Below are 17875 nucleotides of genomic sequence, written 5' to 3' on the forward strand. Positions count from 1 at the left end.
AAGTCCATCCACCATCTTCAATACACTTAGGCATATGGTCGCCGGACATATGTTCGGACTCTAGACACGACTACCATGGTGAGACGCAAATCATGATACGCATAATAGGGCTAACCGACTTAGACTTTGGCTCGGTATCTGGAATATAGTGGAAATGATGACAACTTGCAAGAGTTAACTTCTGAGATTCCAGTTCTACATACTATCCCAATATCTCCCAACAGGGTCATACCATCATAATGTTGAGTTTATCTAAGGTCAACCCCAGATGTAATGTTTTTATGTCACTACAACTCACTAAAATTATGAATCTTGCTACATTGGAGTAAATACACCGTGAGCACGACACATATCCCCTCGAATAAAAGAATATACGCTAAATCATATACCTGGGTATGTTAGAATAGTAGTGTGCGATAACTAACCAACGGTTAATGCAGGTTTGAATCGTATTTACGATTCCTTAAGATGTATTATCAAAATCGATAAACTTCAGTATTATTGATCTCTTAAAATCTTCATTTCTCCAATCGCACCATGCTTACAGAAGAAGGTACGATTGGTACACAATGAAAAGAACAAGGTATTAATAAAGAGATAAATAAAAATATAGGTCATGCATTCAAAGTCTTGTCGGGTAAGTGTTATTTGTTCGAACATAAGCTCATAATAATAGCATATAACTACCACCTCCTAATGTATCGGCTGGTTATCTCATAAAGAGGTATATCGTAGTAAGGCCAAAATTGAAGATTCCGAGCACATTATAACATTAGGTATTAGTGCATCTACTAATAAGGGCTACTCGTAGGTAAGTACTATCTACGAGCTACAACTGAATGATCCTATAGCTACAACACAGATAGAATTAGTTATAAGAAGACCCATTGCTTAGAGTCTTACGTAGCAACATGCTACTCTCATAAGGCTAATACAACCAAAATATGTTTAACATATGAAAACGGCAAAAACAAGGCTAGGCATCAACAGAAAAACAAGGCACGAGTTACCAAAATAAGTTCTTATGTAATTTTGTATACGAATGTTACGACAAATGAATGTTGAAATTAAATAAATAGCTATATAAAATGGTGGCTAACCGCCTTTTCTAGACCATTCTAACATACTCCTAATCGTGTATCCTCATCCAAACCTGCTTAAAACAAAGCAATCTCACCAAACCTTAAAACACCCTTTTGTATGCAAGCCTTTATATGCACCTAAGCCGCTTATAGAAGAGCAGCAGCGACGGCGGCGGCGACCACGAATCCGAATCCGCGCTCCACGTGAGCAGCAGCGGCAGTCGGGATGGTAGGGTAGCCGGTGGTGGGAGTCGCGGCCGGGGGAGGGACGGTGCTAGCAGTGCCGGCAGGGGGTACCTCAGTGCTGACGCTGGGCACAATGGTAGGGTATGGCGGCGGGGTCTTGATGGAAGTCGTCAAGCTGCTGGGGCCGGTCGGGTATCCGGGAACAAAAGGCGTGGTGGTGAAAGTCGGGAAGGGCGAGAAAGACTTGGTCGGGTAGGGGGTGAGAGGCTTAGACGGGTAAGGAGTGAAAGTCTCAACTGGTCCAGTGGGGTAGCCGGGGGTTTCGACGGGACCGGTAGGGTAAGAAGGAGTCTCAACTGGTCCAGTGGGGGTCTTGATAGTGGGGGTCTCGACGGGGCCGGTAGGAGAAGGAGGAGTCTCGACTGGTACAGAGGGAGTCTCAACTGGGCCGGTTGGGTAAGAGGGGGTATCAACCGGTACGGAGGGGGTCTTGCCAGGGGTCTCAACAGGAACACTGGGGTAAGGCGTGAGAGTCTTGGTGATGGTAGGAGTCTTGACCGAGGTCACGGGGCAGAGAGTAGTACCAATAGAGATGGTCTCAGTGGTAGTGTGCGGCTTGCCGGGGCAGTCAGGAACCTCAGGTCCGCAAGAAGTGATAGTGCGGATGGTGGTCGAGTACAGGGTCGAAGTGGAGTACTCCGTAGTGGGGGCAGTCGTCGTAGGGTAGCTAGGGGCAGTGGGGCTGGTAGTCGGGTGTCCCTTAGTCGGGCTGGTGGTTGGGTGCTCCTCGGAAGTGTTGGAGGTGGGATATCCGGGAACAGTGGCAGTCTCCGAAGTAGACGTTACAGGGCATACTGTAGTAGTGAGAGGGACGGTCTCAGTAGTGACATACGGAGTACCCGGGCAGTTGGGAACAGTAGATGCGCAAGAAGTAACGGTGTACTTGGTCGTCGTGTAGATAGTGGAAGTAGTGAACTTGGTCTTGGTCTTGGTGGAGCTCAGCGTCGTTGTGCTACCGGGACCGGTGGTGGGGTACTCTACTCCAGTGGTAGGAACCGAAGAGCTGGGTACAACAGTCGAGACAGAGGAGGAACCAATAGGGACAGAGGTGGAGCCGATTGGTAGAGAGGTAGAACCGGTAGGAACTGATGCACTGTAGGAAGAGCCGCCAGTCGGAACAGTGGTGGAACAGCTGGAGGAAGACGAACCAGTGGGTTGAGTTGTAGGGGCAGTTCCCGAAGTGGTGGAAACACCAGTAGATAGCGTTGTAGGAATGGTGGGGTAAGAGGTCACAATGGTGCTGGTGCTGGGAACAAAGGTGGAAGAACTGGTGCTAGCCTCAAAGCTTGAGGTAGAGCTGATCTTAGACTTAGACGTAGACGAGCTGGCACCGCCAGTGGGGTAAGTTGGGACCGACGGAACAGATGTAGTCGCTAGAGTGGTAGCACTGGAGGAAGGAGTGCTGCTCACAGAGCTCGAGATGGAGACTGAGCTACCCGGGAAGGTAGGGTACGAGGGGACGGTCGTGGAAAATGTCGCCTCGCTGGAGCTAGAGCTAGAGACTTTGAACGAAGAGGTAGAGCTAGAGACTGCGAACGACGAAGTAGAGCTGGAGACCTCGAACGAAGAGGTAGAGACGGAGGCGGAGCTGACCGGGTAAGACGACGTAGCTGAGCTTGTCACGAAGCTTGAGGTGGAGCTCGATCCAGGGAGCGTTGGATATCCTGGAACAGTCGTAGAAGAGCTGACGGGGGTTGAGGACGAAGCTGAAGCCGAGCTTGTCACTTCGAAGGTTGTAGTAGAACTAGACTCGGGGAACGTCGGATATCCTGGAGTAGTAGAAGAGCTGACAGGAGATGAGGATGAAGCCGAAGCTGAGCTTGTCACCTCGAAAGTCGTAGTGGAGCTCGACTCAGGGAAAGTTGGATATCCCGGAATAGTCGACGAGGACGAAGCCGAAGCGGAGCTCGTCACCTCGAAAGTTGACGTAGAGCTCGACTCGGGGGATGTCGGGTATCCTGGAACTGGAACGGAGGTAGAGGAGCTCACGGGGTAAGTTGACGAAGACGGAGTGGCGACCTTAGTTGAGGTCGAGCTCTCGGGAAACGTCGGGTAACCCGGGTATGTTGGGTATGGCTCAGGCGCAACGGGGTAGTGACGCTTGGAGTCAGCGCTGGCAGAGCCGGCGAGGGCGAGAGCCCCCAGGCTCAGCAATAGACCTTGCATGTCGGTGGCTTTACGTACTCGGGCGAGTATTATATTAGGTATTAAAAATATATTCCTAGCGAGAGACAAGAAACGACCGTGATCTGAAGCGACTGTGGTGCACAAGTCAAAGCGAGTGAACTTGGCTGTTTATACAGTTGAGCGAGCAGAAGCCGATGAGGAGGAGACAAATATCTGGGCGGCGAGAGACTCTTTAATATCCATACGATTGAGTGACATCGCTCTGCTGTAGGCTTTAAGGAGAGTGAAAGACCGGGGCGTCGATACCAGTCAATCTTAGGGTTCCACAGAGAACCAAATCCCCGTAAATTCCATGAAGCCATGATCCATCACCTATCGTCTCCGCAGAGACGGCGGGTGGGCTGACGTTGAGGCTGGCGCAGGTTGTACCTCTCGTAAACCCCAATACGACACAGACACGAGCAAAGCAAGTGGAGCTGCATTAAAGCTCGACTGGCATTGGTGTAGATCCTGCGAAGGGTGCCATGCCAAGTTGCTGTCTTTACTGTCCACCAATGAGTCCAGCCGCTGGCGCTTTGGCCGCGACACCGTACATACTGTCACCTAAATACCCTTATTGGAATGGTATGGGGAATGATTGGCTATTATCTTCAGATACCCCTTGAATACGTTAGCGCACGCTCCAAGTATTCCCAAATTTAGCATCTTTAATCTCCAGTCAAATACGATAGATAATATCTAATTCACATGCGTATAATATAATATATCGCTCTAAATGGCGGTCATATCTTCTTTCGTAGAAAAGAGCGGAGACCATCTAGAACCCAACCATGTATACCTATGCATACATAGCCTTTGTCGTGCATGGGCCAATATCCTATATCGTGATACTAGTCCCAAGATCTCATTCAGTGTTCCTTTGTTATTGTGTCAGGTACCTAATGCATCTACATAATATTCACAAAATGCTACGTTGTAGCTGAGTAGAGATCTCGCTGGACCGGTAGATCCGGGTGGTGCCGTGGCGTTTTCCCAATCTGGAATAGGAATAGGGGACGTTAGAAATATCAACTAATTTGCAGCTTTCGGCTCGTGTTTTGTAGCGTATAAGGCTTCCTTTCTATCATAGCATCCTGTTTCTCTATACTTCACGATGCTCAGTAGAATATTCTTCAGAAGTTTTCGGGACTGTAGTTTAAACGTACATCCGTTAGCGGGCCACTATCACGGTGATAGACCACGCCATGATGCTGACTTGCATTGGCCTGACCTGCATATCACCCGGGCCGAGGGGTTTGTTGTTCGTGATGGAATTTCTTAGTATTGTGTATTTCAAATCGTGCTCAACTATGTACTTCTTGGCCCAGTGAAAATTTTCATATGTATGCAGCCATACCTTTGGTTCCACTGTTGTTGAGTCTTGTCTCTCGATCTGGATGCATTTCAGGGGCACGGAGACTGAGGTGATCATAATAGGGGTATATGGGTATCTCACTAATCCTACATAGAAATACATGTCAACAACCTGCGGCTTTGCTCTTGTTCTGTTTTAATTCTAGTTCACTTCTACGTAATTAATAGGCGATTACACGCAATCCCCTTTTACCGACGCTAGGGAAGTATGTGAGAGAATGGCTCAGTATGAATAACAATATTGGCCCGATTTGCGATGACCGGCTTTGTCAGACAAGGGGGCTTATGATTAAAAAGGTACGCAATTTCAATGCCGATGGGGTTAGTCGACAAGGTTACCTGGGAAGCCGTGGGGAAACTATTTAGGTGAAATAAATTGTTACGAGATGTTGATATTCAAACTAGTTAGTGAAAAAAGAAAAAAGAACAAAGAAAAAAACCGAATCGCGATGACAAGAACGAAAGAATTGTATTGCCGTAACAATTCTCTTAGCTCAACCTTTTACATCCGTCTTGAGTCCTATTTCGTACTCGTTTTAGTGACGTCACCTTTACACCACCGGGAGCTCCATATTATGTAACTTGTATGCTGCCGAGAATTAGTCCAACAAGACAGCAGGATTTGGCAGACTTCTTAGTTCCATTGAATGAATGAAAAGATTCTAGCCTAATCCACTTCCAAAAAAACTTGCCAGCACGAATGATATATACATAGACATCGCCTTCATTCTCTTTGACGATCATATAGCTAGTTGCTGTTACCTAAAGTAGCGCAACAAATACGAGCCGCAAGTCCCACTTGGTTGCTGAAGGAGCCCGAGAAGCCATGGCATCAAGTCCGCTTAACGGTATGGAGTGAACACCTGCATGCTTTAACAACTCACCTACCTAAGCCTCTCCGCAATTACGAGCTTTCGTGCTGTAGTGCTTACTTACTCACATGTTTGGGGATCGTCCGATCACAGTATTCAAACAGCCACTCAAGCTGTTCTCCCAGCAGCCTATGACTGGGTTCTTCCGTGACGGCTACTGTCGCACCGGCGGAGGCATCGATCCGGGCAACCATGCCGTGGCCGGTATCGTTACTGACGAGTTCCTTGATTTCTCCGCCTCACACGGGAACGACCTACGCCAGGTCGGCTTGAAAGGCGGTTGCAGATGGTGTCTGTGCACTGCCCGCTGACTTGAGGCCTATCAGGCATATCGTGGCGGTAGGATTACGAATCTGGGCGTTCCCCGCGTCGACTTGGACGCCACGGAAGACAGTGCGCTAGTGATGGTCGACATGGATGCTTTCAGGCAGTTTGCCGTCCGGCATAATCAGTCGAATGTGAATGGGAGCGGAAGTGGTGCTACGTGAGTTCACTCCCCGACGCTGTCGGTCCTGTATCGATTTGCGTTAGCAGGGATGAGCACTTGTATGTAGCTACTTGTTGCACACAACCTGTATGGTAGATAACCTGTCAGGAGCACAATTATATATAACCTTGACTCGAACTCTTAGGTAACCAGAGGCCGCATATAGGCCTGAAGTTTAGCTTGGTAATATATAAATAAAAGCACCCGACCCCGAAGATGTTCCCAGAGAGAAGGAGGTAAATATACGAAGTGTGATTGATGAATAAGTAAGTAAAAAAAAAAAAGAAAATGAAAAAGAAATGAAAAAAAGCCTATAGAATACTGAAGTAGAGGGCAAATAAGTCTCCTTAGGCAACGAGTGTTGAGGAGGACAGACAAGAAAGATTCATGACTATCCTCTATTTCATCTCAGCTTATGATACTATCAATATGGGGAAATGCAGAAAAATGCCTCCACATTCCAGTTCGCTTCGCCAACCTTTGCTCCACGACAGACAAAATGTCACCGGAACTATTGCCGAGACGCCGTCACACTACGAATCGCAGGTAACCGCTCTCTAGACTAATTCGGCTGTCCCCTCGGGTTCGTCTAGTTTCATTGAAACTGGAGGATGCTGGTGACGGCTTTCTAGCTAACGGTGATTGAAGAATCAATTGTAAGCCTGCATGTTCGATGTGGTTGAGTTTAGACGCGAAATATCTGAAAGGGGAAGTTCGGTTAGATCTGCGCGATACGCTCGAATCTTAGCAAACGGCGTTTAACACTCCTAAATCGGGAATATGAGGAAAAGATCTACCTACATAATCCTCGGCGGCAAGAATAGGAAGAGCGCTAGAAAATTCCAACGCCGCGGAAGAGTTGCTAGAAATAGATCTGGTGGCGAAAATAAAATGCGGCATTTAGGTAGATCTTATTTACCCACCAAGATCGAATACATACATACATACCTACCTACATACTACGCAGCAGAATCCGGTAAAAAATAAATAGGGGCTATAATTCCCATAGTACCGTAGATCGCTTGAATAGGGTTCCTCTATTGCATTTTACCGGATGATCAGGCCCAGCCGCATTCTACAGTTAATATGTATGTAACTATTGATAAGAGTCATCAACCTGAATTGGCATTAAATCCACTGCATCTGCGGTATAACGACTTGCGTTGGCTGCATAAGGTAGTGCAACATTCGTCAGTCATTACATAGGATCATCTGCCAACTCTTAGGAAACGATCTCGGATGCTCTTCACGGTAAGAAGCCACTATCAACTTGGCTTCGCCCAGTCATTGGTTTGTGGGTAATCAGGAAAAAGCGCCGCGACAAGTGCCGATGATACCATGATCGTGCTCTTGTCACCTTGTCGCCCATGGCTTCTTTTAGAGAGATCTGATTCGGATTCTGTTTTAGGCCTTTCTGGGCGCATTATGCAAAGTGAAAGCGCCTGGCAGGTGAAGCGTTTCTATTGTCTATGATTGGCTGTTGAAATTCTACTTTGACGAATGCTTGTCAGCAAGTATTAGCTTATGTAGTATTTCAGTTTAGGACAACTATGATACAACTTCTGGCAAGGGATCTAGGTTTATAAGTGGTGTGCTTGCTATGTAGATAAGGCAAGTTTCACCACGAAAGAAGCAAAAGTTGGGCCTGGGTGACAGGTCGGTAGAATGCAGGCCAAGTCCACGCGGCCGCAAGGATTCGAGGGTAAATCCCGATAGTCAGCGCCTAGTCTTAACGGTAGGCATGTGGTGTTTGCCCGAGTTGAATGTTAATATATGGTAATTAATATATATCGATGGCTATGAAGTGTTATCTTATTCATTATCCCTAAGACCACTAAACTAGTTAAACATTCACAGTTCACTCCACATCCTACCGATCGATATCCCTTTATATGCGTATTTGTGTATGATGAGGGGTATCTAGGAGTCAACATGCAAGTCAGCCAACCTTGAGTAAGTGAGGATCACAAGTTGAACTAGCCAGTCAGGCTGTGAATTTGGCACTATGGTGTTGCTTATAGACTATAAACTACCTACCTACCTCTTAAACATATAGATCATTTATAATAGTTATAAGCTCTTTTTTCATTTTAGTTATAAATGTTTCTTAGATGAAATATAAACATAACATTAAAACGTCTTTGCTTTTTACTTGAAATAATTTAAACATTAAAAACTACCTAATCATAAAAATACAATATGTCTAAACGTTAGGTATTTTCGTTAAAGACATTCCATTGATTGTTCGTGTATTAGATTTTATCTAGGAGAAAAAGTAGCAATGTCAAGCTTTACATACCTTAGGTACCTACCTAGGTTAGGTAGGTAGCATTGAATTAGTAGCTTCATTGGTAGGTTAAGGTAGGTACTTGATATACATAATCGTACAGTAATGTTATGCGGGGGAAGGTGTTCCTACAACGTACTACAACGTACCCCAAACTATCTAGTGGAATCAGATTCGACCACTTAGGTGTCGCAGGTACCTGAAAACCCCACCACTAACCATTAGCTCGTCTTTAGTTGACAGTTGACCCAATAATCTCTGAAACTTAACGCGAACTCCCCAAAACATCACTTTGGCTTCCAACTCCCGCAGGATTGACCAAATCTTGGGTCCCTGTCGTCTCTCTTTCCCCCCCCTTTGACCTTTGACTTTAATCCCGATACCTAAACTTACCAACTTCAACTAGTTATCGAATCATTGGAGGCTTTGGAAGTCTTGATCGGGTCAAGATCCCTCTTTTTTAATATCATTTCTCCTTCAATCCTTCAATCTTCGTTATCGCTCGTTTCCTACCACCTAATCTATCCGCGAGCGGTGCTCCTCATACGTTTTTTGGCCCCTTTAATACTTTAATACTTACTGTTTCTAATTACGGATGCACATCTCCCCGATTCGTCGTACCTTACATGCTGTGAACCTCAGCCCACTTTGATAATTACCTGCTTTGTCTTTCTCTAACTACCCGTCCAAGTACGATTTCGGCCAAAGAGTGACGAGTGCGGACGAATCAAACCTCGGTCGCGATATTTCAGGTGTGTCGACGGTCCGCAGAGGTCGGTAGCAGCCAGCTTGACCTGAATATCGAGAGGATCGATTCAGAAGCGAATCTTCTATATTCTTGTCTCCGTGTTACGTATGGCAGCCCCCATCTCGGCTGTCGTCCAACCTGCTCTGTTTAATTTAAACCGACCAATCGACCAATCAACGTCCTGCGATGTATTCCTCCGACAACAATCGACAGAGCCAGCGCCATCGGCCGGATTTGAATATTAATATCTCGAGCCCTGTTAGAGATCGCGATTCTATGCCTTCTACGCCGCTGACAAGGTCGAAAACGAAACCACCCGTGTCCAGTCGAGCATATCGAGTACCTTCGAACTTGCCACCTTCACGCGACTCGGACGATTCTTTTCTAGATAATGGTTCTGACGAAATTAGAGGGAACGAACATGATCTGCCTGACCTGCCTAGAGGTAGGAATGTGAGAGATTCGCACGACTTGTCCTTACCGTCCCGCCAGTTCACGCGCGACTCGCTCGTGACTAATATGTTAACATCTCTTGATCAATTCTCCCTGGGACAAATCAACACGCCTGTGAATAATTTGTTTGATGACGATGATCCTCATAGTCCGCCGAGGGCAGACGAGTACTCAAGGTCTATGACGGCTAGTTCCCGGCCGGGACGCGTGTGGAACTCTGGTGCTGGACCCGGCCACGGATACTCGTACAGCTCTGACTTTGAGGGTACTGATGACGGATCTAGCAGGATGTCGGGTCAATTTTCGAGAGGGCGACGTAGCAACAGCAGTTCAGGCTTTCAGTCTGGCTTGGGTCGGATCAATAGTTTGCGAGAACGTAGCCACCCCAACGCAGTTGGCGGGCGGGGGTTGCATTCGAGAGGAGGTAAGACTAGCAAGAGCAGTAGCACCAACAGCATCGATGTCGGTGGTTATGCCCAAGTCCTAACCACTCAGCGGTGGGCCCACGGTATCAGTGGGAGGTCATCAAGTTTTGACTACGGACAAAGGCCATCTATAAATTCTCTTAGTGCTTGGAAGACAGATTTTTCTAACACGTTCCTTGTTGATGATTACGAAGCAGCGCCGACGCCAACGATACCTATTGGGCCCCGTCGCCTGAATATGCCGTCCAGTCCCGTCGGCCCTCTGCCTATGCCTCCGCCGGAGCCCGAGTCGAAGACTCCCGATCGCAAGAAATCTGCTGCAAGATCGAGAAGTAGCACTATGAGAACGACGCAATCTAAGCACGGTGGTCCGCGTGAGGTGCCGCCCCCGTTACCCTCGGCCGATCTAGATGCTGCACCTGCACCACATATCGGGTATGAGAAGTCCAAGGAAGCCCTGCATGGCGCTCCCAACCCAGCACCGCAAGTGAAGCAGGGTTTTTTCAGTAGGATATTTGGCTATCGGAATAGCACAAATGTCCCGGAGGCTAGACCGGCCCAACCTACATTGACGCCAGCAGAAAGCGCTGAGCAATCTAACAAGTTACAGCATATAGCATCGCAGACGAACGCCCAACCGACCCCTCCGTCAAGGGATTCGCAACGACCGTCTAACCCGCCTCAGGTTCTCCATAAGAAGTCGTCGTTCTTTAGAAGGCGGAAGAAGTCTATAGCCGAACCTCCAGTACCGCCGCCCCCGGTACCTATGGAAATCAGTCGAATTAAAGAACAAAGCATTCAACGTGAAGCCAGTCCTGTTAGCAGCTTACGCGAGATCATGAGTCCATTTCTACAAGAGAACATGTCGTCTGTGCCTAGCGCCCTTTTATCTCCAGGACCTGAGGTTTCGCCGCGGTTACGAGGTTACGAGTCGCAGGATGATGATGAACACGCTCGTAAGTCTCGAGGCTTTTCTCCTGACTACGAGCCCAGTCCAAATGCTACTATCCGGACTGTAAAATCTACCTCGGCCTTAAGAGGTCAGGACGCTGCTCGTAGACGGTCTCAAATGGAAATGGAAATGTCAATGCGAGACCTCCCTGAATTACCTCCTATGAAATCAACTGAGGCTCGTGACGCGACATTCTTCCACGATAGTAGTGATGAAGGTGAAAAGCCGCCGCCTAGTGGAACGCGCAAGCAACAACAGCGGCAAAGCAGCAAATCTTCTCCAAAAATGGACGATCCAAAAGGTGGATTCGAGGAAACCAGAAGCCACGAACAGCATGACAGCAGAGATGAAGATTCTAGACCCACTCCATCACCCAACTTGCCGCTTCAACAGAACATCACACCTGAAGAGGATTGCCAACAAGTTGCTAGCAGCCGCCAGGTTCCTAAGAGGATGTCTACTTTCCCCGGTTCACTTCACAAGTCCGCCAATGGCTTACCTAGTGTCAGGGTGGACAGTGTTGAAAGCAGCCCAAAGGTCGTGGGTTCGCCTTTAGATGAGCCCGAAGTGTCGGTAGGGGAGCCGACAGAGGATGACCGGCAGAAGGCCCAAAAGATCTTTGATGGAAACGAAGATTTCATCCAAAAGGAGAAAGCAGCGGCTTGGATGGGAGAGGAAGGTCTCGTGAGACAAAGAACCCTGAAGGCATACATGGATATCTATGACTTCACGAACGAAAGTGTGCTTGCCAGTTTGCGGCAAATATGTAGTCGTCTCGTCTTCAGGGCCGAGACACAGCAGGTCGATCGGATATTGGTCGCATTTTCAAATCGGTGGTGTGACTGTAACCCCAATCACGGTTTCAAGACTACTGGTAAGCAAGCTAGACTACATCGTTGTTTATGACTAACGCATCGCAGATGTAATACATACTTTGTGTTATTCAATCATGCTCTTGAACACCGATCTCCACTTGGCAGACATCGACCAGAAGATGACCAAGAGCCAATTTGTCAAGAACACCATGACTACTGTTAAGCATGCGATAGCTGACTCTATTCCTGAAGCGTTTGACCGGGCTAGCATCTTGCCCGGCAAGAATAGTTCACTGAATCCCTTCGATCCAGACATTGGGACTGCTTTTGAACCGGAACCAGAGCGACCCAGCTGGAGATCATCATTCATGCCGCTACCACGATCAGAGTCGTCGATGGGTAACTACTCAGACGGTCCGGTTGACACGTGCGGACCGCTCGTAAAGACTCCATTTGAAGGTTCTATGAAGGCATGGGTCCAGCAGATGGAGCTTGTATTAAAAGATATATATATTTCAATTCGGGATGAAAGACTCCCTCTCTTTGGAGCTGAGCCGGGTCAATCACAGAGCCAAGCGCAAGGTAGCCTCTCGGTCATGGGTATGCTCAAGCGCAGCCCAAGCGTCCTGTCGAAGACACCGTCCGAGGGTCACATCTCTGTGCGCGGTAGGATCGTTGACCCGACCCGCAATCCTGGAAGTAGATGGAATTCAAAGAGTCGGTCTAGGCCGAGGTTCCCTGGCAATGGACTCTCCTCGAGCCGTACGAGTTTCGAAGATGGAAATTCAATCTGGACTCCCACTACCTCATCTGCTACATGGAGCCGTTACTCGTTGGGTAGGACCCAAACTTCGATGTCTATGGACTCGTTCAGTTCATACCCGCACGGTGACTACCATCAATCAATTGGATTTGCTAATGCTCTGAGTCAAGCTATAATACGTGAAGATGCCCCCCCGGGCACTAGTGGACAATCCATCATGAGCGAGGAGATGCAGAATAATCAACTCCTCGATGATGAATCGCTCGAGCTTGCTGGTTCGCCCTGGGTGAAAGAAGGCCTTCTCGTTCACAAGCACCATCTAGATGGCGTAGATAAGAAATCTAAAGAGAGGAATTGGGTCGAGGTTTTTGCTGTCGTCCAAAAGGGAACAATGAGCCTCTTTTCCTTCTCGACCAAGTCAATGCGTCAAAAGGCCCGCATTGGTCGCAAGCCCGCTCCTGGTGCCGTTGTTGGCGGTGGAAACTGGCAGGAGAATGCTACCAGTGTCGGGTCTTTCTCGCTCCGCCAGACACTCGCATCCGCCCTCCCCCCGCCCGGTTATTCTCGCAGCCGGCCAAATGTTTGGGCCCTCAGCTTGCCCAGCGGCGCTGTCCACCTCTTCCAGGTTGGTACTCCCGAGATTGGCAAGGAGTTTGTTCTCGCGGTCAACTACTGGAGTGCCCGATTAAGCACGCACCCGCTAGTTGGCGGTGTTAGCAATATGGAATACGGCTGGAGTGATGCAATTATCAACAACGCCCTTATAATAGCCACCAACGAGCCGCCCCCACCTGTGCGCCCAGGTAGCGCAGCAGCAGGTCGTACCAGCATGCATAGTCGCCAAGGTAGCCTCCAAAGCAGCATTCGTTCGTCGTTTGACGTTAGTGGTAGCTCGCGCGCTAAACTACCAGGCGACCGAATCCATATTGCTGAATGGACCGCCCCGGCACAATCTCTGCGTCCCAGCAACGCCTCCGAAGATGAGCAGTTAGAAATCCTAGAGACTTACGTCAAATCTATTGAAGAAGACCTCCAGAGGCACAATCAACTCAGATCACCGATGCTTTTAGCCTTTACACCGCGTGGCCATAACGCTGGCAAGGCGATGGCAAACTGGGAGCGGAAGAGCAGTTATTTGCTGCGTGAGATCGTTAAGTTTAGGACGTATGTCGATTGCTTACAGCATGCCAAGACGAAGCGTAGGGAAATCTACGCCGAACGCGACAACGCAAACCGCGCTCTACATGGCGAGGACCTCAGCGACGATGACGATGACGTCCACGATCCGGAGGGTGCCTTGGCCATCCAGGTCGAATAGAATCCGAAAATCCTTGGCCCGGAAGATACAAGAAGGTTATATTATGCATAGTTTCAATTTTCCAGTTCGAGTTCAGCACTAGCGAATCAATCAATGTAACAAAAGTGAAGGGGTGGGTGAGAGGGGCGGGCGAGAGGGGGGTTACTTTGTATTAGATTAGAAGAAGATCACGGGAATAACTCGATACCCGTAGACCGGCGCACGCTTGGCTCCTTGTTTTTGCTATGCTGTAAATATCACATCTGTTCTATAATTTGGGGGAGAGCTTTCTCCTTGTTGTGAATATCCACATTGAACGAGTAGACGATTGTACATTGCAAGTTTTTGATGCTCGAGATGGTTGCTGGACCAAGTAATATTCGGTTGATGCTTGTGCGGCGAAATGTCATACTAATGGCTTCTGATTCTGTACACCTGGTATACCTTGTACTCTATTAATTCTATTAACTACGCGACGGTACAATACCTATTCATGAGTATAGTTGAGTCAAGAACATGTTTAAGTTTAATAAACTAAGCCCAAGATTACAACAAATTTGTGATGTTTTACCCCTTATCCGACCTTCTCATTTACCTCATTACCTAGCCTCCTTTCATGCCGTTTCTATATATCCTCATTCGGTCCCTATCTCTACGAAGATCACTCTTTTACCTGTCTCGCTATAATTCCGTGCACAGCACAAGATCTCCCGCGTCCGGTATCAAGTCTTGGAGACCCCAACCTATGATGATGAGGATAGCGCGAATGGGCCAACGCCAGAATAGTTCCCAGTGCGACACCAGCAACTCGGTAGGGTCCATGCTGAAGAGCTTGAGGAACCGGTCCCGGGGATATAAGTAAGATTTCGAGGTAGAGTCATAACTCTTACCTATCTTGGTGGAGGGGAAATGAGAGTATAATAATAGATAGGTGGCGGCAAAATATGAGAGGAGCAACGTAGTCGACATGAGTAGAACTTCTAAAAGGGGTTTTCTTAAGCTATTTTGGTGAGGAATGGTTTGCTAAAAACCTATAGGTCGATATATGTGCTCAATTGAATACGATTGTTGGAGTTAAAGAGAGCATATTGTGGACGATACCTTTTATATATTGACAAACATGTCCCGATTTCGAACAAAGAGGCTTCGCAAGAATAATTGAATTGTGATATAACAATGCGTCTTTGTTAGGACATCTTGCTTCTTTTCATGATTAAATCTAAATCGAGGAGGTACTCTCATGCTTCATTTCCCGTCGTCTCTTATACGGAACAAAAGGACATTTATGCAAGCATCAAAGAAGGGTATGATGAGAAATTTCGGACGATGAGGGCCTTATTTTATTACTAATGACCATAGCAATAGATAAACAATGGAGATATATAGGGGTATATGTTATTGCCCGCCCAGCTCCAAGGAAAGAGAATCCAATAACCAAGTTCCTCTCTGTATATAACGCCACCGTATGTAGTAAACCAACTCCAGAAAATTCCTGCTTGAACATTATCCTTGTACTTCTACGAGCCCCTTACACATATCTAAGAACCTGTTTCGGTACTCCTCGCTGTCCGTGGTGATGCTCATCGGTCCTTGGTCGTCAATGAGGTTATACCCTCGGATCAACGTAGTCATTGCCTTTGCGTGAATTGTGTGCTTAGCCCAGAAGAAATCCAAGATGGAAGCTCTGTAAATCTCTCTACCGTCGCTCGATACGACTCCCGTCCTCCAGCTCGGGGGATTAGGCGGTGTGAAAGGCAGTTGGACAGACGGGATGGGTTCGTCGCCGGCCTCTTCCAACTCGATTAGGGGTTCCGATTCGACGGTCGGGGCGTCTAACGCAGATATCCGAACGAGAAAGAGCGAATAGTCGACGGCATTGCAGTTCGCAAGAAGTAGAGTGTCGTTTTCTATCTGACGTTGAAATTCGGTAGCCTGTGCTTCGGAGAGTCGAATCTTATCGTTGAATTCGTCTGCGAGCTTTGACTTGGTGGCCTGGGAAGCTAACGCTCCTCCGGCGATGTCTCTCTCGGGGAAGAAATAGGAGGTAGGTTTTAGGTCCGACGACTCCCATTTCGATTTTGGGCCTTGGTCCTGTCCGTACAAGATATTTTCCATGACGATGTGATGGCTTGGCGCGAGGCCTAACAGCGTACCTATAGTCTTGTGGGTGCTCTCGAGGAAGTTGGTGATGCGCACTAGTAGACTAGAACGGTTGACGCGCATATGATCGGCGTAAGGTATGAGCATCTCATTCTTGAAGAAGTAATGCTCAAAGTGTCGAGGAACCGACTTCACCAGATAGGCGCCGTCATTAGTGCAGAAGAATGTCGAGCCACTGTAACCCATATCACCCATTGGTATTAGAACAGCTTTATTCTTCTTGTCGATCTGTTTCTTGGCACTAAAGCTGGCTTTATAGCTGTCCTCGTTGATTATCCATACGCTACGCAGAGGCTTAAACAGATCTTCCCGTACCAGTCGGAAGGATAGCCAATACATATAGAAGAGGCGAAGAACTCTCCTCAAGAGAGAAGGTTTCCGAGCAGGTCTGCCATCCTCTTTGGCCGTTAGAATGGCATACACTATGGAGAGGGCGATTAGAGTCTCACGTCGAGTCATGTTGAGAACAGACTCGTTTTGTTGCCTGAGGGACAAGACGACGAGAAGGTGAGCGGTGTTGATGTTAAGCCAAAGTTTACGAACAGTCTAGATTCAAATAGATTAACCTAACCTGGGTATGTACCACTCATGATACGGGTGTCAACATTGGAATAGAAGAAAAAGAAATGCTCCGGTAGAACAGAAGTAAGTGACGTCATGAAAGGACAAGACTCGTATTACTGGCCTTACGAAATAGTCACATTACAGCCCTAATTAATACCTTTCTCTCATGTCCGTTTCACCATAAGGTTCATTCATTCATTCAATCATCATTTTACCCCTTTCTTTATATTCCTCGTTTATTTTTCATTCAAAAAGCCGAGTTGAGAATTTCGTTATTCAGTGGAATATGTACGCGAGTTGTCCATTCAGAACTTGTAAAATTTCAGGGATGTCACGGACTTGATCGCGTCAGCCTTCGTGCTCTGCTATCCACCAGCGCCCGGGTATACATAGTAGTTCCTGAGTCTATTCCCAATTTGACATATGTATTAACTAGGTATCCTATATAGATACTACTATGTATAGTATGTGTTTTCCGGTTCATAAAGGTCCCTCCATATAAACGGTGTAAAAATTAACATCTTCACCTCTTCCGATTCCATTCCAAACCCTTATATATAAATGTGTAACCAACTCGACTACAACTAAAAGCGCTTCGAATACAAAACGTCCACCCCCATTACGACTGTCTAATTACCTCCAATCGGAAGGAAGCCCGTTATCACTAGCATTAAACACCCGTTAGTCATATTCAGTAGTTAGTAACGGCGTAAAACACTTACCCCTAACCTCAGATGGCGGGTCTTGAAAGCTATCGCGAGACAAGAGTTCTAACCAGATTATGGCTTCCAATAAATGCCGTTCAATTCTGTCGCGTCGACGGCGGCTCTGACGGTAGAGCCGCCCCCCGTCGCGTGTACATTCCCGCGTTGACATTAGTTAAGATACGAGGCCCGTGGCTGTCAAGACTGGGATTTAGCCAGTTGGTTATGCTAGGATCTCGCTCATGACCGAAGTGATCTCGTACACTGTGAGTTTAATATTCGATTTCATAGTTAATAAGAAATATTCTTATGTATATTGATATATGGAGGCAAATGGCCGAAGAGTAGGGATGTTGGGGGTTTTAAGAGATACTCTAGTTATATCTTCCTTTAACACTCTTTGTCGCTCTGCCTCTAAGCGCAAGTGCGATGTGACCCCTATAGAAATGATTCGTCATTCAAATAATATAAATTGGCTTG

At 47.4% G+C, this 17875-nt stretch overlaps 4 protein-coding genes across 4 annotated transcripts; 2 read left to right on the forward strand and 2 right to left on the reverse strand.

The window, feature by feature from the left end:
* Positions 1-1045: 1045 nt before the first annotated feature.
* Positions 1046-3764, reverse strand: F4813DRAFT_374401 (uncharacterized protein). The gene has a single exon (XM_049244924.1). It carries the CDS (start codon positions 3492-3494, stop codon positions 1230-1232), a length of 2265 nt encoding a protein of 754 aa, XP_049095437.1. The 5' UTR covers positions 3495-3764; the 3' UTR covers positions 1046-1229.
* A 2044-nt stretch (positions 3765-5808) lies between these two features.
* On the forward strand, positions 5809-6228 carry F4813DRAFT_393659 (uncharacterized protein; the record flags this gene model as incomplete). The annotated part of the gene is made up of 2 exons (XM_049247450.1): positions 5809-6003; positions 6067-6228. 2 exons carry the CDS (start codon positions 5809-5811, stop codon positions 6226-6228), a joined length of 357 nt encoding a protein of 118 aa, XP_049095438.1.
* A 3220-nt stretch (positions 6229-9448) lies between these two features.
* On the forward strand, positions 9449-13988 carry F4813DRAFT_393660 (uncharacterized protein; the record flags this gene model as incomplete). The annotated part of the gene is made up of 2 exons (XM_049247451.1): positions 9449-11966; positions 12013-13988. The coding sequence occupies 2 exons, from the start codon at positions 9449-9451 to the stop codon at positions 13986-13988; spliced, it is 4494 nt and encodes a 1497-aa protein (XP_049095439.1).
* A 1161-nt stretch (positions 13989-15149) lies between these two features.
* F4813DRAFT_254662 (SAICAR synthase-like protein) lies at positions 15150-16976 on the reverse strand. Its single transcript, XM_049240188.1, has one exon. The coding sequence runs from the start codon at positions 16584-16586 to the stop codon at positions 15471-15473; it is 1116 nt and encodes a 371-aa protein (XP_049095440.1). The 5' UTR covers positions 16587-16976; the 3' UTR covers positions 15150-15470.
* Between the last annotated feature and the right edge of the window lie 899 nt (positions 16977-17875).

The sequence above is a fragment of the Daldinia decipiens genome (assembly GCF_022478715.1).
Source record: "Daldinia decipiens strain CBS 113046 unplaced genomic scaffold F4813scaffold_47, whole genome shotgun sequence".
Taxonomy (NCBI): Eukaryota; Fungi; Ascomycota; class Sordariomycetes; order Xylariales; family Hypoxylaceae; genus Daldinia; species Daldinia decipiens.